The sequence below is a fragment of the Salvelinus sp. IW2-2015 genome, linkage group LG3 (genome assembly GCF_002910315.2).
Source record: "Salvelinus sp. IW2-2015 linkage group LG3, ASM291031v2, whole genome shotgun sequence".
NCBI classification, from domain to species: domain Eukaryota; kingdom Metazoa; phylum Chordata; class Actinopteri; order Salmoniformes; family Salmonidae; genus Salvelinus; species Salvelinus sp. IW2-2015.
This window is the reverse complement of record NC_036840.1, coordinates 22,895,569-22,919,551: the sequence shown is the minus strand read 5'-3', so window position 1 is coordinate 22,919,551 and position 23,983 is coordinate 22,895,569. Positions and strand designations below refer to the sequence as shown.

General features: G+C 42.9%; 3 protein-coding genes across 10 annotated transcripts in view; 1 reads left to right on the top strand and 2 right to left on the bottom strand.

The window, feature by feature from the left end:
• Positions 1 to 1,401: 1,401 nt before the first annotated feature.
• On the bottom strand, positions 1,402 to 15,412 carry aadat (aminoadipate aminotransferase). Of its 6 annotated transcripts, none has more exons than XM_023971782.2 (14): positions 15,323 to 15,412; positions 13,901 to 14,039; positions 13,571 to 13,739; positions 9,752 to 9,884; positions 9,429 to 9,503; positions 8,983 to 9,192; positions 6,985 to 7,050; positions 6,777 to 6,859; positions 5,630 to 5,726; positions 4,253 to 4,314; positions 3,972 to 4,060; positions 3,385 to 3,467; positions 1,740 to 1,841; positions 1,402 to 1,636 (listed from the first exon to the last, which is right to left on the bottom strand). In XM_023971782.2, exons 2-14 carry the CDS (start codon positions 13,965 to 13,967, stop codon positions 1,595 to 1,597), a joined length of 1,278 nt encoding a protein of 425 aa, XP_023827550.2. In that variant the 5' UTR covers positions 13,968 to 14,039; positions 15,323 to 15,412; the 3' UTR covers positions 1,402 to 1,594. The 6 variants fall into 6 exon arrangements, with proteins under 6 accessions (XP_023827550.2, XP_023827574.2, XP_023827540.2 ...); XM_023971806.2 differs by having other exon boundaries at positions 13,901 to 13,972; positions 15,323 to 15,391; XM_023971772.2 differs by lacking the exon at positions 15,323 to 15,412 and adding an exon at positions 15,046 to 15,136.
• On the top strand, positions 15,398 to 22,312 carry LOC111952866 (INO80 complex subunit B). 2 transcript variants are annotated; one of them, XM_023971837.2, is made up of 5 exons: positions 15,398 to 15,479; positions 16,035 to 16,227; positions 17,770 to 17,909; positions 20,587 to 20,756; positions 21,233 to 22,312. In XM_023971837.2, the coding sequence occupies exons 1-5, from the start codon at positions 15,437 to 15,439 to the stop codon at positions 21,698 to 21,700; spliced, it is 1,014 nt and encodes a 337-aa protein (XP_023827605.1). In that variant the 5' UTR covers positions 15,398 to 15,436; the 3' UTR covers positions 21,701 to 22,312. The 2 variants fall into 2 exon arrangements, with proteins under 2 accessions (XP_023827605.1, XP_023827596.1); XM_023971828.2 differs by having other exon boundaries at positions 17,770 to 17,921.
• LOC111952813 (protein inturned) overlaps positions 22,212 to 23,983 on the bottom strand; it is a 40,855-nt gene continuing 39,083 nt past the window's right edge. For both annotated transcript variants that reach the window (XM_070435354.1, XM_023971744.2), the window contains exon 17: positions 22,212 to 23,539. In XM_070435354.1, coding sequence (XP_070291455.1) covers positions 23,428 to 23,539 — 112 coding nt within the window. In that variant the 3' untranslated portion in view covers positions 22,212 to 23,427. The remainder of the gene's footprint in view (positions 23,540 to 23,983) is intronic.

The following is a 23,983-nucleotide window of genomic DNA, read 5'->3' as shown; positions in this document are numbered from 1 at the left end:
TTATATCCCCATTAGTGAGCATTTCTCCTTTACCAAGATAGACCATCTACCTGACAGGTGTTGCATATCAAGAAGCTGATTAAACAGCATGATGTATGGCGTTTTGTGGGTGAGCAGTTTGCTGATGTCAACGTTGTGAACAGAGTGCCCCATGGTGGCGGTGGGGTTAGGGTATGGGCAGGCATAAGCTACGGACAATGAACACATTTGGCAATTTGAATGCACAGATATACCGTAACAAGATCTTGAGGCCCATTGTCATGCCATTCATCCGCCGCCATCACCTCATGTTTCATGATAATGCACGGCCCCATGTCGCAAGGATCTGTACACAATTCCTAGAAGCTGAAAATGTCCCAGTTCTTCCATGGTCTGCATACTAACCAGCCCACCCATTGAGCATATTTGGGATGCTCTGGATCGATATTTACGACAGCGTGTTTCAGTTCCCGCCAGTATCCAGAAACTTTGCACAGCCATTGAAGAGGATTGGGACAATTCCCAGTCATGTGAAATCCATAGAYTAGGGCCTAATGAATTTATTTAAATTGACTGATTTCCTTATATGAATTGTAACTCAGTAAAATCTTTGAATTTGTTGCATGTTGCATTTATATTTTTGTTCAGCGTACATACTGTCTAACATTTTAGTTAAAAACTATGAACGTTTTGGTCTTCAGAAATGCTCGGCTCAAGTAATGCTGATTTAGTTGTAGAGTTGTAAATAGTGTGACACAGTGTTAGCTACCAAGGTAGACCAATGGCTGCAAAACGGTGATTACATTCACAGTCATCTCCAAGGCAACATGCGTATCTTGTCTGACATAAATTTGTATTTTTGTGATTGCAGGTGATTCAAGTTTGTGGCATTGATTGCTGACTTCAGGAAGCAGAGGGAACATGCCCCGATCCACATCAACGGGACTGCAGTAGAGTCAGCTGGTTTTAAGTTCCTYAGCATCCACATCACTGAGGACTTGACGTGGACCAACACCACCACCACTCTTGTCAAGAGGAAGCAACAGCGTCCCTACTTCCTAAGGCGGCTGAAGAAAATCTGCATGAGACCTGGGTCCTCTCCAAATACTATCGCTRCACCATTGAGAGTGCCCTRAMTGGTTGCATCACGGCCTGGTACGGGAATTGCTCTGTCCACAACCGCAAGGCCCTCCAGCAGGTGGTGAAGACGGCCCAGTACATCACTGTGCTCCCACCCATCCAGGACATCTACTCAAAGCAGTGCCGGAGGAAGGCACGCAGCAGACAGTATCGGAGCGCACACACACACACATCACAACTGCTGATACCAAAGTCTTATTATGATTGGTAAATACTAGACTATAAATGTTGCCTTCCTGTATTAAACTTATGCTAAAGCATTTATACTATTCTACCGAGCCATTCATGTTCSTATTCTTATATTTTATTATTTATTATTGTTGTTGCATTGTCGAGAAGGAATCTGCAAGTAAGCATTTCGTCGGACGGTGTATCCCGTACATGCGACTAATAAAACTGGAAGCTTGTGAATTTGTAAAAAAAATTCTCTGCCAATGAAAATAGTTTGTCGTCCATTTGTTATCTGATGTACTCCTCACAAAGATTCCTTGATGAGTGCAAAGAGCCTCTTGAAAGCCTGTGGAGAAAGAAAGAGAAGGTACATGTATTACTCATTTATTGCCTTCAAGTGTGTTTGTGTGTGTGTGTGGCTGCATTTGCATGTGTGTGTGTTTCTTTACCTCGTCGATCTGTTGCGGTGTGGAGAGGGAGAAGGCCGCTCTGACATAAGGACACGGTTCTGAGCTGTTGATCATGAATACACCTCCAGGGACAAGCAGCACCTACAGTAGGACAACAGAAAATGTTTAACCAACCAGCACCTACTACCAAATATGGACACTAAGACAAAAGGGGCCAAAACTGTACTGCAGTTGGTGGCTGTAGACCCTATGAGCTTCTGTCATAGTTAATTTGCTCACTCTCACACACACACACACACACACACACACACACACACACACACACACTTATCTTGAAGCTCTGAATTATGTATCATAAAACTGCTGCTTGTACAGTAGATTCTGTGTGCTGATATTAAATTAGCTATTACTTTTACCATTTCCCAGACCCACTCTGTACATAACCAGCCTTTTATAATCTACTGCAATTGGCTTCAATTGTTTGGTGCAGTGTGAAGAAAATACCCAATGTTAGATTTTAAAAAGCCCCGATTGTGTTTCCTATTCTTTCCACATAGAAGCAGACCAATCAGCGTGGATTTGGAGTGTTCTTATGTGGGCGGGGGGAAACTGTGGGATTTTAAATCCATTTGCCTTCTTGGATAATGRCAGCTTCACATACTATCCAATATCCTATTTCTGACAAGCACTAGCCCGGCCCTTAGTGAAAATCTCTTGCTGCTCATCCTGCATGCATGAGTAGGACATTAACGCCAGACAACAAAACAGACAGTAGGGTTACCTGTAGCCGAATTGTTGTTAAAGGAGAAGTTCACTTAATATGAACCAAATCTCTATTTTCAATGGTAATGGCATGGTATAGAAGTGCCAATAAACACTTTTTGGGGGGGATCTCACTTGCTTTCGAGAAACCTACCCCACCAGTAATATACTTCCTTATGCTTGTTCTGCAGTTGTAGGGGCACAGAAAAACATGAGCAAAAGCTCCAAAAACACATCAACGCTCTCAGTACGGTGATGCAGATCTTTCTCTGTTGTACACACGAAACTGTGTCATTCCGAACTTCATCCGCAATGTTGTATTCCACGTTGTACTTCTCGATGTAGCCCACAATACTTTTCCGTGTGCTCTACATGGAGAARCAGCACTGCCGGATAGAGGAAACGTATCAAATGGAATTTAACATCGCRAATAAAGTTCGGAATGACACAATTTCACGTGTACAACATCTAAAGACCTGCATCACTATGCTGAGAGCATCGCGGTTTCTAAAAGGAGGTATTTGAGTGTTTTTGCCTTTTGTTCATGTTTTTCCTGTGCCTCTACAACTGCAGATAAAACGTAAGAAAGTATATTGCTGGTGTGGTAAGTTTCTCTAAAACAAGTGAGTTCACAAGAAAAAGTGTCTGGGCCCTTCTATTGACATGGAAAATAGAGATTTGGTTCAAATGGAGTAAACTTCTTCTTGAAGTATCTAAAATACAGAGATATTATAAACGACAGGAACCTCCCAAAGATACAGGACTTCAATGCAAGTCGACTATTTTAAAACACCAAACATAATCTCATTCAGTCAAACAGGTTGTATTAGTTTAGTCAGTGTATGTGTGAGCTGTGGTGGAGCCCGAGATCAGGTGGGCCTGTAGGGTAGAGTTTAGACTGTGTGTGTGTTTGTGTACCTACCTCCTTCTCCAGAGCCTTCTCCATGATCAGCTTCTGGGTGTCTGCGACGCCCTTCACCTTGATCCACAGGAACATGCCTGCAGCTGGGGCGGGGGGGGGGTGGGGGGAGGGAGAGTGGCGGTGGGTGGGCGGGAGGGCGGGGGGGGTGTGGGGGCGGCGTGCCGGCCTCTGCCACGATCTGTGACACACACTGGACCGATGCGAGCGGAGAGCGGACGGGTCACACACAGCAGTGCACGAGCAGACCACACACAGCCACGAGGGTGCGGAGTGCAGGAATGCGACACGACAGCGGCGACACAGCTGGCGGTGAGCACACATCACAACACACGGGACACACACACACAACACCACCCAGCACACATCACAGCAGAGGAAGAGACGAAACCAGTAGGGGGGGGGGGGGGATGGAGAGGGGGTATGGGTCTAGGTATTGTTTGGTGCAGGAGCAGGGATTTTCTTTCTTATTACCCCTTTGGCAAAGCACTACTTCCTCTGATGCTTTGTGATTTTAACAAGGCACTAGCGCTGTGTGAGGTGCTGGCTTCATGAGTGTTTTTTTAATGTTAGGCTTCAACGGACACAACCATGTGAGTGAGTGAAACACAAACCTTTGAGCCACTTGTCTGCAGAGGAGAGCATGGCATCTCTCTGTGTTCTGTAAAACTCAATCACTCTGAAAGAGAAAAGGTTTGTCCATCATACTGTAGAGTGCTGAACTGCTCATATTGTAATCAATACCCCCCCCCCCAAAAAAAGCAATAATTGCACAACAACACATAACACAAACAACTCATATCTCTAGCTATATTGACACCATAGATGCATGTTGTTTATACAGCTGCCAGTGGTACGACCTTTGACCTACCCATCTACGTGGTTGAGGAAGCCTTCTTGACCCCAGCCATGCAGCAGCTGGGACACCATGAGCTGGAGGGAGAGATGGAGAGAAGGAGAGAAGGAAAGAAGGAGAGAAGGAGGAGTAGTCAACACTGCATCTGTTGCATGTTCCAGTGCATAGTGTTGCAAATGGAAGTTAACTCTTTCTGAATTCCATATTGTCTAGAACATTCCATACTTCTATATCACCTATATTTACTCAGGAAAAACAGATGTAACGATCAGAGAGACAGACAGTATATATATTCTAGAGAGCCAGACAGTGTGCTCGTCTTTGACTCACACGTCCTCATATACCCGATCCTAACTTCCTTCCGTATGCGTGAAAATAATCCATAGATGTTACGATAACATGATATTCGTCTACAAAGAGCAGGCAGCGAGTGGGCGTGACTGTCTCGTTCTGCCACCTCATGAAAACTGAATTTGTGTTGCATTAAAAGGAAAAATCCAGCATCATGATGATGTGGCCGGTGACACTTTGCTTCTTGAAAGTCCAATTATCTTGAAAACTTGCCCGCTGACATGAAAACAAAAAATGTTGGGACTGCATCAACCATGGACTAATGAAAAAAATACCTAAATATTGTTTTTGAGTGGATTTTTTCATTAACCTCTGTGATGACACGGATTAAACAAATAACGCTTTCTGTCTACTCTCATCTCTATGGGAGAACACAGACAATTATGCCACTAATCTATACTGAGAATGGTACAGTACATTCACAGAATTAAATAGAACACAATATAGTAATATCTCTCGAGATGACTGCATTTGTCTCGTTGTTGCTATGGTAACTACTCACATTAAAACTGCTGCAAACTGTCTCTTCCGGCAAAATAACTTTWAAAAAATAATCAAGGTCGTATTCACAAGCAACCAAATGGGAAGAAGGCAGGCCAAAACGTGGAGGGACTACCTGAAATGTTTACTACCTTGATTTGCCWAGGAATCTTTTTTTCCCTTCGTTTTCTGTTGGAGAACGTGTTGCTACTTCGTGCACTACTGAAAACGCAGTTTCATGTTTTGCTGTGATTACAGTCACAGGAAAGAAGCCTCATATGGGATTTAAACAATGACTAGAGACTAGAGGCAAAGTAGGAAATACAACCAAACATCACATGAAAGTAAATATGCCTGAAGATATTTATTACTACGTACCATTCATTTTAAAGGGGATGGTACGGCAGTTTACTAAGACATGCATGCTATATTACTTATTTATTACTACTACATGTGTTTCAAAGCGAATGGTGGGGTAGTTTACTACTAGGTCTACTTTTAAAGGGGAAGGTGATGCAATTTTAGAGGGGGTGATGGGGTTAGAAGTAGAGGTTCATTCACCTGTGTGAAGGTGCTGGTATGCATTGTAGAAGCCTGGATGTGTAGTACCACTCTGTCCACCAGCGGCTTGGGCCCAGTCACAAAGCCTATCCTCAGCCTGCAAAGACAGACACAGAGGGTCATACCTGCAGAGACACACACACACACACACACACACATGGGAAAGGCAGAAAGGGGCCGTTTCACTGGTGAAGGAACATCACAACAACAATAACGAGCAGTGTGTCCTCTGTCTTCCTAGGCACAGCAGTGCTGCATCCTGTGTGTGTGTGTGTGTGTGTGTGTGTGTGTGTGTGTGTGTGTGTGCTTAACTATTATTGTGGGGACCAGAAGTCCCCACAAGAATAGTAAACAAACAAAAATTTGACCAACTGGGGACATTTTGTTAGTCCCCACAAGGTCAAATGCTATTTCTAGGGGGTTTAGAGTTAAGGTTAGAATTACATTATGGTTTAGGGTTAGGAGCTAGAATTAGTTTTAGGGTTAAGGTTAGGTTTATGGGTTAAGGTTAGGGTAAGAGTACGGGTTAGGGGTTTGGGAAAATAGGATTTTGAAAGGGACTGAATTGTGTGTCCCCACAAGGTTAGCTGTACAATACTGTGTGTGTGTGTGTGTGTAATACCTACCGGGAATAGCACAAAGTAATTCAATTGTCCACATGAACTGGAAAAACAAGGACTCAATAACCCACTGAGTACACAGCTTCTGACAGTCTCTCTGTAAAAAGTTCTGACAACCACATAGAGAGACAGACTACAAAAATCACACAAAAGTAGCTAGTAATAGTGTAATAACAAACTGAACAGGTCTTTTTTTAAACTATATTTTTTAAAGTCTTTGTATGTTTATTGGATATAGAGATATAGAGGTGAAMGGTAGGTCAGAGATTGCTGAAAGAGTAGTGGGCCRGATTCGAACTCATGCTGGGAGTGGTACATCGTACATGTGCTCCAGAGACAGCGGCTTAGACTGCTAGACCACCCTAGTCTACTGAACAGGTCTCTCTTGGCAAAGAGATGGTTCTCAATTAGACAAAACTGCATAAATAAAAGGTAAATGAATACAGTGACTGTACTTCCTTCTTCCTCCCTGACCTCTGACCTCTAAACCCACATAGTTGCCTTGGCGATCTGACAGTCTGCCTCACCCTGACGACAGGATCTTTGAGAAGGAGTCTGTCCTGATGATTCTCCCGTCAACGTCCATGGAGAGAAACGTGGGAGCCCAAGGCTGCAGAGAGAGAGAGAAAGACGCATGAGCAGCCTGTTCTATTATATACAGTAGGGGTGATGCCATTGCAATGTGTCCCAATAAAACATACAAAGTCATACATTAAACAATGAAACTATTTTTACCTTGTCAAACTGTAGGAAGTAATAGGGGTCGTCCTCAATAATAAGGAGGTCATACTGCCTGGCAAGCTGTCAAAACGACAACAACATCTTGATTCATTCTGTGAAGTAGACCTTTAGGGAAATCAATATTTTACAGAGGCCTGAATTGAACTAGCACAATCATTTCAGAAAGAAACCCTCCCTTTCCCTTCGCTCCCATATGCATGAGTCAGTGACCTGACCAGGACCATGTCAAACTCTGGCCCTATTTGAAAAAGACTGTTAAGGAAATCCTTAATAAGAACTAGAACAATGAATTCAGATTGGGTCCCTCCCAATGTCCTTCCCGAATGTCAGTTGGGCCTGGTCCCAGATCTGTTTGTGCTGTCTTGCTAACTCAGAGACAGCACACAGGACAGCACAAACAAATCTGGGACAAAGCTATAGACACTATGGTTCAGGCTACAGACACTATGTGTCATTGTGGCTGCAATATACACTATGGCTTTGTACTCTGCAGTCTGTATTCTACTCAAATTGGTTGCCTCCCTTTCCTTCCCTTTCCCTTCCTATCCAATAGAACTCAAGAGAATATTTTTCAATAGAAGCATCTCTAACATCAGATATGTACAGTGCGGTATCCCGCAGGGCAGTTGCCTTGGGCCGTTACTCTTCTCTATTTTTACATATGATTTGCCACTTGTCTTACAAGAAGCTAAAATGACTGTATATGCTGATGATTGCACATTAAACACATCAGCACCTACAACCGGTGAGCTCACTCAGTCTCCCAGCAAGGAGTTACAGTCAGTGTCAGAATGGGTAAAAAACAATAAACTGTTCTTAAATACATCTAAAACCAATTGCATTGTATTTGGTTCAAAGCATTCTCGTAGACCTTAACTGGAGTTGTGCATAAAGGGTGTGACCATTGAACAAGTTKAAGAAGCTGAACTCCTAGGAGGAGTATTGGATGGTCAGTTATCATGGTCAAGTCACATTGACAAAGTTGTTGTGACGATGGGGAGAGTTATGTCTGCTATATAAACATGTTATGCGTTTTTGACACAAAGATCAACTGTACTAGTTGTTCAGGCTCTGATCTTGTCCCGTCTTGATACCTGTCCGGTAATGTGTTCAGGTGCAGAAAAGACAGACCTGGCTAAGCTGCAGCTGGATCAAAACAAAGCAGCACGCCTTGCCCTTAACTGCACACACAGAACTGACATCAACAACATGCATCATAGTCTTTCATGGTAGAGGAGAAATGGACTACTTCTCTTCTAGTCTTTTTAAGAAACATTTGTCTGTTGAAAATGCCTAACCACTTGTCTAATCTATTTGCATACACTTCAAACAGACATACGTACCCCACCAGCCATACCACTATGTGTTTCTTCACGGTAACCAATAAAAAAAACAGATTTAATATGCCGCTAAGTTTTGTGTAGAACCATGTCATCATGGAATGCTCTGCCACCAGAGTTTACTCTGGCAAAAACAAAAAAAAGCTTTAAAAAAATGTATGTATCAGAATGCCTCTCCTCTTTCTAAAGATCTAATTGAACTGTACATAAGAATATGAAKATGTACTGTATATATGAATAGTGTGTAAATAGTATCGTTGTTGTCGTCTCTTGGTGTCATTCCAATACATAACTCCTATTTTTATTTTGAATGTATTATAATTTTGAATGTAATATAATATCTTATGTTGTTCTTGTCTATATCCGTTCTGTACTTTGTCATGTATTTGTACGTTTTATGCGGACCCCAGGAAGAGTAGCTGCTGCATGTGCAGTAGCTAATGGGGATCTGTTTGAATACTTCCTTGAGGTTTCCATGAGGTAAGCACTGATCTAAAAAATAATTTGGAGAGGTGAAAGCAAGGTTACCACCCTGTTACTTTAACCAATTCAACCAATTCAGATCTGGGACTACTTCCAAGGAAAGTAGGAAGGAAGGATGCATTTCTGAACTATTTGAATAGGGCCTATGGGTCTGCAGACTCTACCGTACCTCGTAGACCTCCCTCTTCCTCTGGGTGGTCATGGAGGCCCCGGTGGGGTTTCCTCCATTGGGGATTGTGTAGAGGACCCTGGGTACGGTGCTGTGTGGCTTGTGGACATCTGCCGGGTCCCAGCGGGACAGCACCTCCTTCAGCCCACCCGGGATCATACCGTGTTGATCACTGGGCACATTGATCAGGTTACATCCCAATGGCTGGAGCTTGGGAAGGCGAACACAGTGTGTGTGTGTGTGAGAGAGTAAACGTGAGAGTGAGTTTTTATATCTATTATTATTAACATTATGTTGTTGTTGTTGATATCACTATCCGTCACATTTTGATTTCTCAACAGTGGCCTTGCCATTCGTGCTAACAGAGCTTGCCTGAGTGAGTGAGTGTGCGACAGAGAGAGAAAGTGATTATGTGTGTATCTGTGGTTGTGAGTAGAGGCTCTTACTGCAGCGAGAGTCCCAGAGTACGTGGGCGCGTCCAGAAGAACGTTGTCTCCGGGATTTACAAGCATTTCAAACACCTGCCAAAAACACAGAGAAAAGTAGTAGAGGGGAGGGCAAGAACAGGACAGGCTCATGGGATCGCCGGATCATTAGCGGCAGTCACACCTAACTTACCTTCCTTGCACTTCTCTTTTCTGCTTCATTAAGGAACCTTTTACTTACTGTGATATGCGGTTGTCGGAGCGAGCTATTTTAAGATGATTTCACTAACAGTAAGTCGTTCTTGATAAGCGTCTGCTATATGACTAAAATGGAAATGTGATACCTTGCAGAGACCCTCTTGGCTGCCTGTAGTAACACACATGTCCATCTGGCCCTTCTCAGCGCTGTAGTTGGCTGTAGGAGGGCTGTGAAGGTTCTTCTGAAGGGTCTTCATCCAAGTCAACAGCTCCGGGATTCTATATACAGTTAGACAGAGGCCGAAGTTAAAAAAGTTCCATTCATAGGGGTCGAATCCTAACTTTAGTTGAACTTTCAAATTGATGTCCATGTGAGACKAAGTGGACATATTGACTTAATTAAGTGAACATTCAGATTCGCCTCATCATGAATAACCTGCAGTTACAAAACATCACCTTATCTTAACCTCACCCTATGTTATCTCACCTTAACCTCATCTTATTTCCTTGAAAATGTGTATTTTTTTAAGCAAGAAATAGACCTAATCATTAATAATAAAACTCGAATAGCAGCCAGGGTATGTCGTAATAAAAGGTTCGGTTTTGACATCCAGTGAAACGTTAATCCTAGTGTGCATAATAGGGTGCTTTTTAGGAAGCARCCTTGGCTTTATCGTCCTGTTAGCTCTTATCAGAAGTGATTAAACCAACGCTGTGGAAAGCAAAGCAGTGGTCGAGAGCACACGCACGCACACAGGTTGAGAGCTCTACAGACCAATATGAGCCACTATTTACTATTTAGACTGTTGTAAAAGGTAGATAAGAAGCTGTTAAGAGATAACCTTCTGCCACCGCCATTAACTAGCATAGGCGTCATGCTGTCCTAACCGTTTCAAGGAACAGCGTTGACCAGTTCAAACACGTCGTAATAAAMCTTGTTTCAAACCATTCATGTCCGCAGGATTCTACAGTCTAAACTCCTGACCGTGCGTAGAGCTAGTCATGTACATTACTYCGTTGGTGTTGCGGAGCGCTTTCAAAGGCAATGTCCTTGTTGACTCTTTCCTATCGCGCTCTGAAGAAGCTTCCGCAGACTTTTGAAAGATTTATGTGGGATAAGAGATGCTACTTAACAATACACAACGGGTGTGTCCAAGATAGCACCGATTCCCTATAAAAGTAGTGCACTACACTGAGTGTACAAAACATCTTTCCATGACATAGCYTTCACCTGGTCTGTCTATGATCCCTTACTGATGTCACTTGTTAAATCGACTTCAAATCAGTGCAGGTGAAGGGGAGGAGACAGGTTAAAGAAGGATTTGTAAGCCTTGAGCCATGGGTTGTGTATGYATGCCATTCAGAGGATGAATGGGCAAGACAAAATAGTTAAGTGCCTTTGAACAGTGTATGGTAGTAGCTGCCAGGCGCACTGGTTTGAGTGTGTCAAGAACTGCAACGSTGCTGTGTTTTTCACACGCAACAGTTTCCCGTGTGTATCAAGAATGGTCCACCATCCAAAGGACACCCAGCCAACTTGACACAACTGTGGGAAGCATTGGAGTCATTATGGGCCAGCATCCCTGTGGAACACTTTCAACACCTTGTAGAGTCCAAGCCCCAACAAATTAAGGCTGTTCTGAGGGCAAAAGGGGGATCAACTCAATATTAGGAAGGTGTTCCTAAGTTTTTGTACACTCAGTGCATGTACAGTGCATTCGGAAAGTATTCAGACCCCTTGACTTTTTCCACATTTTGTTATGTTACAGCATTATTTTTTTAAATGAATTTAAAAAACAGTTTCTTCATTAATCAATAAAACAGGGTTTTAGACATTTTTGCTAATTTATAAAGAAAAACATAAATACCTTATTTACATAAGTATTCAGACCCTTTGGTCTGAGACTCAAAATTGAGCTCCAATGCATCCTGTTCCATTGATCATCATTGAGCTGTTTCTACAACTTGATTGGAGTCCACCTGTGGTACATTCAATTGATTAGACATGATTTGGAAAGGCACACACCAGTCTATATAAGGTCCCACAGTCRGAGCAAAAACCAAGCCATGGGGTCAAAGGAATTATCCATAGAGCTCCAAAACAGGATTGTGTCGAGGCAGAGATCTGGGCCTCCATCATTCTTAAATGGAAGAAGTTTGGAACCACCAAGACTCTTCCTAGAGCTGGCCGTCCGACCAAACTGAGCAACCGGGGGAGAAGGGCCTTAGTCAGGGAGGTGACCAAGAACCCAATGGTCACTTTGACAGAGCTCCAGATATCCTCTGTGGAGATGGGAGAACCTTCCAGAAGGACAACCATCTCTGCAGCACTCTACCAATTAGGCCTTTATGGTAGTGGCCAGACGGAAGCCATTCCTCAGTAAAMTGCACATGACAGCCGGCTTGGAGTTTGCCAAAAGGCACCTAAAGACTYTCAGACCATGAGAAACAAGATTCTCTGGTCTGATGAAACCAAGCATTGACACTACTTGGGCATTCAAGCGTCACGTCTGAAGGAAACCTGCACCATCCCTACGGTGAAGAATGGTGGTGGCAGCATCATGCTGTGGGATGTTTTTCAGGGCAGGGAATGGAGAACTATGCTGCAGTAGTTTATGTGTCGGGGGGCTAGAGTCAGTTTGTTATATCTGAGTACTTCTCCTGTCTTATCCGGTGTCTTGTGTGAATTTAAGTATGCTCTCTCTAATTCTCTCCTTCTCTCTTTCTTTCTCTCTCTCGGAGGACCTGAGCCCTAGGACCATGCGTCAGGACTACCTGGCATGATTACTCCTTGCTGTCCCCAGTCCACCTGGCCGTGCTGCTGCTCCAGTTTAAACTGTTCTGCCTGCGGCTATGGAACCCTGACCTGTTCACCGGACGTGCTACCGTCCCAGACCTGCTGTTCAACTCTCTAGAGACCGCAGGAGCTAGAGATGACTCTTAATGATCGGCTATGAAAAGCCAACTGACATTTACTCCTGAGGTTCTGACTTGCTGCACCCTCATAACTACTGTGATTATTATTATTTGACCATGCTGGTCATTTATGAACATTTGAACATCTTGGCCATGTTCTGTTATAATCTCCACCCGCACAGCCAGAAGAGGACTGGCCACCCCTCATAGCCTGGTTCCTCTCTAGGTTTCTTCCTAGGTTTTGGCCTTTCAGGAGTTTTTCCTAGCCACCGTGCTTCTACACCTGCATTGCTTGCTGTTTGGGGTTTAGGCTGGGTTTCTGTACAGCACTGAGATATCAGCTGATGTACGAAGGGCTATATAATATCATTGATTGATTTGATTTAAGATCGAGGGAAAGATGAACGGAGCAAGTACAGAGAAATCCTTGATGAAATCCTGCTCCACAGAGCGCTCAGGACCTCAGCTGGGGCGAAGGTTCACCTTTCAAGAGAACAAAGACTAAGCACACAGCTAAGACAAGGAAGGAGTGGCTTCAGGACAAGTCTCTGAACGTCCTTGAGTGGCCCAGCCAAAGCCCGGAATTGAACCCGATCGAACATCTCTGGAGAGACCTGAAAATAGCTGTGCAGCAACGCTCCTCATTCAACCTGACAGAGAGGATCTGCAGAGATRAATGGGAGAAACTCCCCAAATACAGGTGTGTCAAGCTTGTAGTGTCATACCCAAGAAGACTCGAGGCTGTATCACTGCCAAAGGTGCTTCAACAAAGTACTGAGTAAAGGGTCTGAATACTTATGTAAATGTGATATTTCCATTTTTATCTTTAGTACATTTGCAAAAATGTCAAAACTGTTTTTGCTTTGTCATTATGGGGTATTGTTTGTAGATTGATGAGGGGGAAAACTATTTAATCAATTTTAGAATAAGGCTAATGTAACAAAATGTKGAAAAAGTCAAGGGGTCTGAATACTTTCCAGWATGCACTGTATATACAAAATAGGGTGCCATTTTGGACAGACCCAATGTCTTCTCAGTCACTGACTCACCCGCTGGAGGCAGAGTACTGCAGAGCCCTCTTCATCATGGTCTCGTCGAAGGTGAGCATATCCCCGTTCTTCACCTGGATGGAGCAGGACTGGAAGGGGAACGTGTTGGGGTTAGGAGCCCCTGCGGCCAAGGAGATCATGGATGGGGGTGACCKTTGCTGGATTTCAGCTTTGGGATGGAGGGGGGCAAGGTACAAAGGTTACAAAGGTACCAATGAAATAAAAATATCTGAAAACTGACAAAGAAAAAAAATACTAAAGGGAAATTMTACATGGCAAAACACAGAACATAGCAATATGGAATAGAGTTCTACAACCATGACGACTTACTTAACATTCGGATAGGTGAGGGCTTCCGAGCTGCACTGACAGCTGTCAAAAACCGAGCGTAGTTCATGGCTCCTGTAAAATCACCTTCTAACAATCAGCACTGACAGAGCAAGCTTGCCTGTGGTGTCAATCGCACCTCCTGGGGAATATAGATATTCAATGTGACAGTGCATGATGACACATGGATAGTTGTGAATTTGCTTGCCTACTAAATACTAATGCAATGTTGATTGTTGGGTCAAGTTACAAAACATGGAAATAATGTAAATTTACTTGTTTTATCATGGTATAATGATGGGATGCATTCATTACACAATGGTAAGCCTGAGTGTGATATCGTTGGCACTTACTATGCAGCCCCAAGGTCCACTAGAGGACGCTATTATTCCTGACGTCGTTTGATTTAAAGACGTCAGGAATAATGGCGCCCTCTGACAAACCTTGGGGCTAGCTACTATGTTGTTTTGCTTCTGCCGTATGGCAGCACTGAAGTGGATTATCGTGCACTAAAGGCAGAACAAATAAAGGAACAAGTAGCAACATATGCACAGAGTTAGACTGAAATACATTGCACAAAATTATTTACACAGGAATAAACTTCAGAAGATCAACAACCGACTAATATTACAAACACGTTYGTTTCATGACTGACCTTGCGTATCTTGTGCTTAATCGTACAGTGGCCGCCRCTGGATAATGTATTTTTCCACTAGCAATAGTCCACACAAGTGGCCGGTGTGTGGACTACATTACCCAGGTGTCAAAATATTATATAATTTTGAGATTACTGTACTGTAATTGTGTAAATCAACTAACTACATAATTATAAACATGTATAATTTCCCCCATGTCCCCAATAATAAAATAGTAACAAATGATCTTAGACAATTTATGAATGAATCGAATCAGTGGAACAGTCGAGAAGCCAAGTCTAGACAGTACTTTCATGGCAACAGCGTATCCGAATCCACAGTCATAATCGTCTTCGAAGCMGCAAGGAAGTCTACGTTGCTGCTAGCGTAACTACCTAGCTAGCTATTAGTTTTGATTTCATTGTCTTGTGTATTTTCAAATGACTCTGCATTACTGTCGTGTTTATACAAACAAYGGGGAAATGCGTTGAAGGAAAGCAGCTTCATCCTTACCTTGATTCGTGAGCAACTAGCGTTCATTTATCTAAAAGGAAGCCATCTAACTAGTTAATTATTCCAGATAACGTTAGCTAGCTAAGTTAGCTAACTTTAGTCAGTTGTATTTTGTCAATCGACAACACGTGTTGGGCTTGCAAATGCTTCATCAAAGTAGACTATGCTACTTATCACGCTATCAAAGCGCGTGACAACTCTCGAGTAGGTTGGTCGTCCMGTGATGGCATTGAGTAGTTAGATAGCTAACTGTTACAGTAACAAACATTTTGTTTACCTAGCGAACAAGTTGCTGACGACTCTTCCGTAGATAGAGCAAGGCCAACTTGYTAGGATGTAGACTGGCAGAACCCGTTTTCTGGTTTTGATTGATATATATACAGTCGTTTCAATGGGGAAAAGGAAAGACATGATCCACCCAAGGTTTATTTTAGGTGAGTTGTTTGTTTACTGTTGATGTTATGCTCCCATGTCTCAAGCATGGTTTTGAATTGAACATTTTACACCATCATATTGACTACCAGACAAATAACATATTATAAAGTGTCCAGAAGCCACTAACCTTAGCCATTCTTTTGAGACATACATGGCAACATAATAATAATAATAATACATGCCATTTAGCAGACACTTTTATCCAAAGCGATTAACAGTCAGCCATGCATGCAGATTGGGGCGGCAGGTAGCCTAGTTGTTAGAGCGTTGGGCTAGTAACTGAAAGGTTGCTGGATCGAACCCCCGAGCTGACAAGGTAAAAATCTGTAATTCTGCCCTTGAACAAGGCAGTTAACCCACTGTTCTCCGGTAGGCCGTCATTGTAAATAAGAATGAGTTCTTAACTGACTTGCCTAGTTAAATAAATAAATTGGTGGTCCCAACGGGAACCAAGCGCTACCAACTGAGCCCATAACAACATTATACACTACCAAATAGGCCTGACTTTGTTTATATATCTTATCTACATCTCTATTTGTTGTCTGTTACTACAGGTGATGGAGACCACGTGGGCTTACACAGCCTGCATAGGAGGAAACACAAAAAGCACAAGAAGCATCAACGTGACAATGGGACAATGGGYTCCTACTCAGAGGCCATGGAGTCAGACTCTGGGATTGTGGTCAAGCCCCCCACACAGCTCAGACTCAAGATCAAACTGGGAGGCCAAACAGTTGGGACAAAAAGGTGAGACCTCGCTGCCATTTTAATAGTTTTGCTTGACAGACGTTTTTTTTTTTTTGCACAACAATTTAAGTCAATAAGTCATCGTTTTAGTTAAAGTATGATATAATATTTGGACTTGAAGTGACAAATCCGAATTGCCCACTTCGTGCAAATCCGCGTAAATGCGTTGTCTTTTCCTTTGATATGACATACAAATTATTTTCAGCCTACATTTTATTTCTGGGCTGGGTTTTATTTGAATGATACCACCCATTAGCATGGCATTGTTTATTAATCAGAAACAGCTGCAAAGTTCTTCCTCTTMATGACTGAAATCAGCCAAACAGCCTTGTCTCTTTAGCCATGGAGCAAACAACCATAGGGGTGTAAATTTTGTTTTTTCACCATCACTTTTTACATTTTAGCAGAAAARTATCATAATCTATTGGATAATTAGTCAATTTTCACTTTTTAGTTTTTTGTTAGTCTGGATTTTTAAAAAGATACCTGAATTTTTTTATAAATGGTATAATTGCGTGATATGATAGCATTTTGCAAACCCGCTCCCCCCCGTTGCCCCAAGGTTTTGGCCACTAAAGTGCTGCTTTGCCACACACTCCACTGCTTTGATTGGTGTAACGTTAGCTAGAAACCACAAGTGTCTATCCAGATCATGAAAAGACACCCGCGAAAGAAATTCAAGGGACTTGTAGTTACTTGGCATTTGCGGCATTTGCGGCAAAGTCATTGTAGCCTATCATTTCACTTCCCTGTGAGAACCATGAGCACAGGCTGACTTGGCTTGCTGTACCGCATCCAAAGCCTGCCAGCAGCCTACCAAAAGTTACACCGTGTCCATTACAATGTAAAAAAAATAATTGCATATCAACAATCTTTCAGTAGTTATCCATATTACCAGAGTTTCGTCTTACTCTTTCTAACATTTCTTTTTTAAATTTGACCCTTATCTTTTATCAGGTAAGTTGACTGAGAACACAATATCCTCCATTTCTATGGCAGTTTCGCGGCTGCAATAAAGGGAAGATGCCAACATTTTGGAGATAACAATAGAGATTGGCAGCATCTAATGGGGATCCATAATAAATACAAATAGGCTAGTGGTTTCCATCTGTGGTGAACTTTTCACTAAATCCAGCTCCTGAATCAGCTGAAGAGCCAGCTGGTTAATCTTTTGAATACGGTGGAGTTAAAACAAAATTTAAACAGCAACAACATTAGCTAGCTAGATTAGGTTAGCAAGATAGCTAGCTAACCTTATCTAGCTATCTTGCTAACCTAATCTAGCTAGCTAATGTTGTTGCTGTTTAAATTTTGTTGACAGCTGTCAGTGTCCTAATTGTTGATGTTTATCAACTCCACATGGAAATTCCCAATTCGTGACTATGTACAGTACAGTATCGTCATTCTTCGGAGGTGAAACCTAAAAGTGCATTTCTTCTGTATGACAGGAAATTACGTCAAAATAGTGGCAGCAACTTCATCTGGGGGGTCCCTTTAAATGTATGGTTTGTTGTTCTCTCTCCTTCTTTTCTCATGAACCAGTGTGCCAACGTTCACTGTGGTCCCTGGTGTAGCCCACTCCCAGTGTCCTCTGATGATCGTGGACGACGATGACGACTCTGATGATGACGATGATAAACCTTCTGAGGGTGTTCCACTTGAGCAGTACCGGGCCTGGCTTGGTGAGTGCAAAGGTCTGTCTCTTACACTCATCATATCCACTCATGTTCAATATAAAAGTAATTATGTGCTTAATGTGATTTATTTACTATATATACACTCCATATACATTGCAATCGGAAAGTAGTCGGACCCCTTGAAATTCTCCACATTTTATGTTACAGCCTTATTCTAAAATTGATTAAATCGTTGTTTACCCCCTCAATCTACACACAATACCCCATAATGACAAAGCAAAAACAGGTTTTTAGAAATGTTTGCAAATACATCAAAAATAAAAAACTGAAATATCACATTTACGTAAGTATTCAGACCCTTAACTCAGAACTTTGAAGCAGCTTTGGCAGTGATTACATCCATGAGTCTTCTTGACGCTACAAGCTTGGCACACCTATATTTGAGGAGTTTCTCCCATTCTCCTCTGTAGATCCTCTCATGCTCTGTCAGGTTGGATGGGGAGCTTCGCTGCACAGCTATTTTCAGGTCTTTCCAGAGATGTTCAATTGGGTTCAAGTCCGGGCTCTGGCTGGACCACTCAAGGACGTTCAGAGACTTGTCCTGAAGCCACTCCTGCGTTGTCTTGGCTGTGTGCTTGGGGTTGTTGTCCTGTTGGAAGGTGAACCTTCGCCCCCAGTCGGAGGTACTAAGTGCTCTGGGGCAGGTTTTCATCAAGAATCTCTCTGTACTTTGCTCCGTTCAGCTTTTCCTCGATCCTGACTAGTCTCCCAGTCCCTGCCGCTGAAAAACATCCGCACAGCATGATGCTGCCACCACCATGCTTCACCGTAGAGATGGTGCCAGGTTTTCTCCAGACGTGATGTTTAGCATTCAGGCCAAAGAGTTCAATCTTGGTTTCATCAGACCAGAGAATCTTGTTTCTCATGGTCTGAGAGTCTTTAGGTGCCTTTTGGCAAACTCCAAGCCGGCTGTCATGTTCCTTTTACTGAGGAGTGGCTTCTGTCTGGCCACTCTACCATAAAGGTCCTGCTTAGTGGAGTGCTGCAGAGACTGTTGTCCTGGAAGGTTCTCCCATCTTCACAGAGGAACTGTGGAGCTCTGTCAGAGTGACAATTGGGTTCTTGGTCACCTCCCTGACCAAGGCCCTTCTCCCCCGATTGCTCAGTTTGGCCGGGTGCCAGCTCTAGGAAGTCTTGGTAGTTCAAACATTTTTACATTTCACAATGCCGGAGACCACTGTGAAACTTTCAACTCTAGAAATTGTTTAATACCCTTCCCCAAATATATGCCTAGTTTGAGAAATAGACGCCTCACAAGTCCTCAACTGGGAGCTTCATTAAATAGTATCCGCAAAACACCAGTATCAACGTCAACAGTGAAGAGGCGACTCCGGGATGCTGGCCTTCTAGGCAGAGTTGCAAAGAAAAAGCCATATCTCAGACTGGCCAATAAAAATAAAAGATTAAGATGGGCAAAAGAACACAGACACTGGACAGAGGAACTCAGCATCCCGGAGTCGCCTCTTCACTGTTGACGTTGAGACTGGTGTTTTGCGGGTACTATTTAATGAAGCTACCAGTTGAGGTCTTGTGAGGGGTCTGTTTCTCAAACTAAACACTCTAATGTACTTGTCCTCTTGCTCAGTTGTGCACCGGGGCCTCCCACTCCTCTTTCTACTCTGGTTAGAGCCAGTTTGCGCTGTTCTGTGAATGGAGAGGTACCTGAATGGAGAGGTACACAGCGTAGTACAAGATCTTCAATTTCTTGGCAGTTTCTCGCATGGAATAGCCTTCATTTCTCAGAACAAGAATAGACTGACGAGTTTCAGAAGAAAGTTATTTGTTTCTGGCCATTTTGAGCCTGTAATCGAACCCACAAATACTTAAGCTCCAGATACTCAACTAGTCTAAAGAAGGCCAGTTGTATTGCTTCTTTAATCAGAACAACAGTCTTCAGCTGTGCTAACATAATTGCAAAAGGTGTTTCTAATGATCAATTAGTCTTTTAAACTGATAAACTTGGATTAGCTAACACAACGTGCCATTGGAACACAGGAGTGATGGTTGCTGATTATGGGCCTCTGTACGCCTATGTAGATTTTCAATAAAAATTCATTTCCAGCTACAATAGTCATTTACAACATTAACAATGTCAACACTGTATTTCTGATCAATTTGATGTTATTTTAATGGACARAAAATTAGCTTTTCTTTCAAAAACAAGGACATTTCTAAGTGACCCCAAACTTTTGAACGGTAGTGTATGTATTCACACCCCTTTGCTATGACACTCCAAATTGAGCTCAGGTGCATCCAATTTCCTTTGATCTGTATTTATTTTTCAATACATTTGCATACATTTCTAAAAAACATGTTTTCACTTTGTCATTATGGGGTATTGTGTGTAGATGGGTGGGGGGGGAAATCTATTTTGAATTTAGGCTGTATCGCAACAAATCAAGGGGTATGAATACTTTCTGAAGGCACTGAATAAATAAGTTCACTGCACAAGGCAAATGTTTAATGTAATTTCAGTGAGCCTGTTTCTGTCTTTGCCAAACATCAAGTGTTTGAATGAAATGGCATGCTATTCCCTATATAGTGCACTACTTTTGACCCTGGTAGTGCACTATATACAGAACAGGGTGCCATTTTAGATCATAGCCATGTCTTTTTAATATCATAACCATGCACTTGTTTTCTTTCTGTTCCCTGCCTCTAGATGAGGACAGTAACCTGGACCCGTCTCCTCTGCCAGACATGGACTCATACTCCCTGGGTAAGCCGGTGGACGAGGAGGAGAAGTGGCTGGACGCCCTGGAGAAAGGAGAGCTGGACGACAACGGAGAGCTGAAGAAGGAGATCGATGAGTCCCTGCTCACAGCCAGACAGGTAATGTAACAAGAGAGCAGGCCCCAGACTAGTCTGTCATATCAAAGTAGGGATAACTTTCACTTGACCACGTGGCTTGACTCAGGGAATTTTGCCAGGCCAGGTCACAATATGATCTGAGAAACGGCTATTAGGTAAAGGAAAATCCCAGCCAAAAACGTAATTTTGGTATTTGTTTCATTAGTCCATTGTTGATATAGTCCCTAAATGTTTTGCATGGCAGCAATCAAGTTTAAGATATTTCTGTATTTTGAAAGTTATGTATCTTAACTTGATTGCTGCCATGCAAAACATTTAGGGACTATATCAACAATGGACTAATGAAACAAATACCCAAAGTTTTCATGTGGCGTTTTCCTTTAAAAACTTGGAAGATTACAGAAAATCCTGAATTTATGTAAAGCTTTAGTTCTACATCCTACTGAACCTGAATGGTTATGTGTGTGTGTGTGTGTGTGTGTGCTTCTGCCTTACAGAAAGCCCTCCTGCACAAGCAGCAGAACCAGCCTCTCCTGGAGCTGCCCATGGGCTACAAGGAGAAGGAGATGACCACCGAGATGATGCAGAAGAGAGAGGAGTGTGCCCGCAAGAGGCGCCTGCAGGCGGCCAAGAAGGCAGAGGAGGACAAGAACCAGACCATCGAGAGGCTCACCAAGACCTCCAAGGCCAAGATCAAGAGTATGAGGGAGCGTAAGTTTAAGCAGGCCCAGTGTCCCATGGTCCGCTACTGTGACTCAGCCCAGGGAATGGGGATTTCGTTCCCAATAGGGGTGCTTGCCCCGACCCCTGCTGCCCTGTGCCCCCCTCCCCTGGCACCGGTAGGCTGTGGGATAAAYGGGTGCAGTAATCTGAAGAGGTACTCGTGCTCCAAGACTGGGATCCCTCTCTGTAGTCTGGACTGCTACAAGAAGAATCTGGTCCTTGTTGTGGAGAGTGCTGCTTGAATTTGACCGTTTTCAAATGTTTTGGCTTGCTGGCAGTTTAGACTCTGGGGCTAAATGGACAATGTGTTATTTTTTTTGTATTTTGACAGATTATGAAAAGGCATTTTTCTTCTTCTTTTTTTCTCTTTGTGTGATGTCATATTAAGTGGTCATTTCAGAATGATGTATACTATCAAGAGTTCAAACCAACGCATCAGTCAGTCAATTTAGTCCTGATACTAGGATGACATAATGGAGGCTACAGCCACATCAGACAGCATGTATTTATTTCATTTATAGATCCTTAGTTTGTGGAAGTCCACATAATGTAGATTGATTAAGAATTTAAGGCAAGCTTATTTTTGTAACAGCAGGACTGAAATAACAGAGCGCTGTTTGCCTGATGATCATGAAGGACTTTCATTTGTATAAATATACGRATGGTTTCGTATTAATTTTGGCAAGCAGAAGCCGTAACATGTTTCTTTCTGATAAATTGAGAAAATGACCCAGAGGAAACCAAAATATGTTTTTCTTCTTTTAATTGTCACATTTGTATCACAAATTATTACATTTCCATACAAAATACTGTACATCTTAAATAAAATATAACACATTTATCTTCCTCCAAAACAGCAACATGAATAGAACTCTACCTAAGGCTGTGTTGCCATGCCAATGTGGAGAGGATAGCAGGCAAGAACAGTCATATTATTTGGTCAGTGCTGTTTGGGATCCTTGGGACGTTCCGAACTTTAACCTTTTTACATTTCAACTGCAATGGCGTGACGTAAGTTGGTATGTCCCAAGAATGCTGTTTAGACTTTTCCCATATTATTTGGTCTGGCACACTTTAGCTAACAGGAATGTCAGAAACACAGAACTAGAATGAGACTTGCTATGGCCAGAACAGCAGAACAATGCTGCCAACTCACATCTACCCTTTAAAAAAATTAAATCCAGCATGTTTTCTGAGGTATTAATACTCAGTTTTTAGTGGCTTGTCCTTCCACACACCCAGAGTCAAAATCTATTCATTACATAGGGAGCCATTTTGGACAGGGTATATTTAYWTTTTATTTAACAAGGTAAGTCTGTTAAGAACAAATTCTTATTTACAATGACAGCCTACCAGGGGAACAGTGGGTTAACTGCCTTGTTCAGGGGCAGAACGACAGATTTTTACCCTGTCAGCTCGGGGATTCGATCCAGCAACCTTTCGGTTACTGGCCCAACGCTCTTACCACTAGGGTACCTGCCGCCCCAAAACCTGTTTCGTAGTGGGATGTTACAGATAGAAATGTCATGAATAGAGCTGACGTGATTCCTTAWACCTCATGCTTGTTCCACATAACATATTTCTATCTGGACGCAGTCCTGCTGTTCCACTGGAGCTGATCCAAGGCTAACAGAGAACAACCTTGGTCTGTGAGGTTTCCTGTTACCTGCCATCAGGTAATCAAGGCACAAGAGGGAGTCTTAGATCCCAGAATATCTCCGACCGACAGTAAGCAGGCGTTGAGGTCAACTGTGAAACCTTTAAAACCAGGGTTGTGTTCATTAGGGAAAACCGTAGCAAAATATTTTGTGATAGMAAATGTGAATCTTATTGGAGTTTATGTACTCCCCGTCTGTCTGTTTTCTTCCGTTTGGTGCCTAATGAAACAGGGTTGTGCTCTGCTGTTGACTGTCTGCCGATAGGTAGTAGTGTTACCAGAGTTCATAAGAGACTATTGGCAGACGGCTCGTCACAAGGCCAGGCCGAAAGACAGGCGGAAGGCCATCTCCACGGGAACCTCTGCCACGGAGTCATGGAAACACACGTAGAATTCCTGAGGGACGGGTTCTAGAAGCATCCGGCTGGAACACAAACAGAGGGAAATGGCAGTGTGTTTCAAGCTGGAGTATAGGCAGGACGTGTAAAAAAACAACTAAATCAAACAAAAAGCACTAGATATCCAGAGAGTAGACAATACCGCAGCACCACCTTGATAAATGAACATCTCTATGCCCAGTATATCTGTATTATATATATATATGTCTGAAATTCACTGTAAGCCAGAGCCCAGCTGTTACATGTTGGCCTGCTATTCCCAGCCTCTCACTCAAAGTTAACTGGTTTACTTCACATTTCTTTACTTTACCACCCAGACAGACCTCTCTCTCACTGAGGGCACACACACACACACACACACACACCTCTGAAACGCAGAAGCATGTCCAAAAGCAACAGTCGAGACATCCCAAAGTGCCATCAGTCATTACTACAAGGACAGCCACCATCCCTACCCTACATTCACCCCC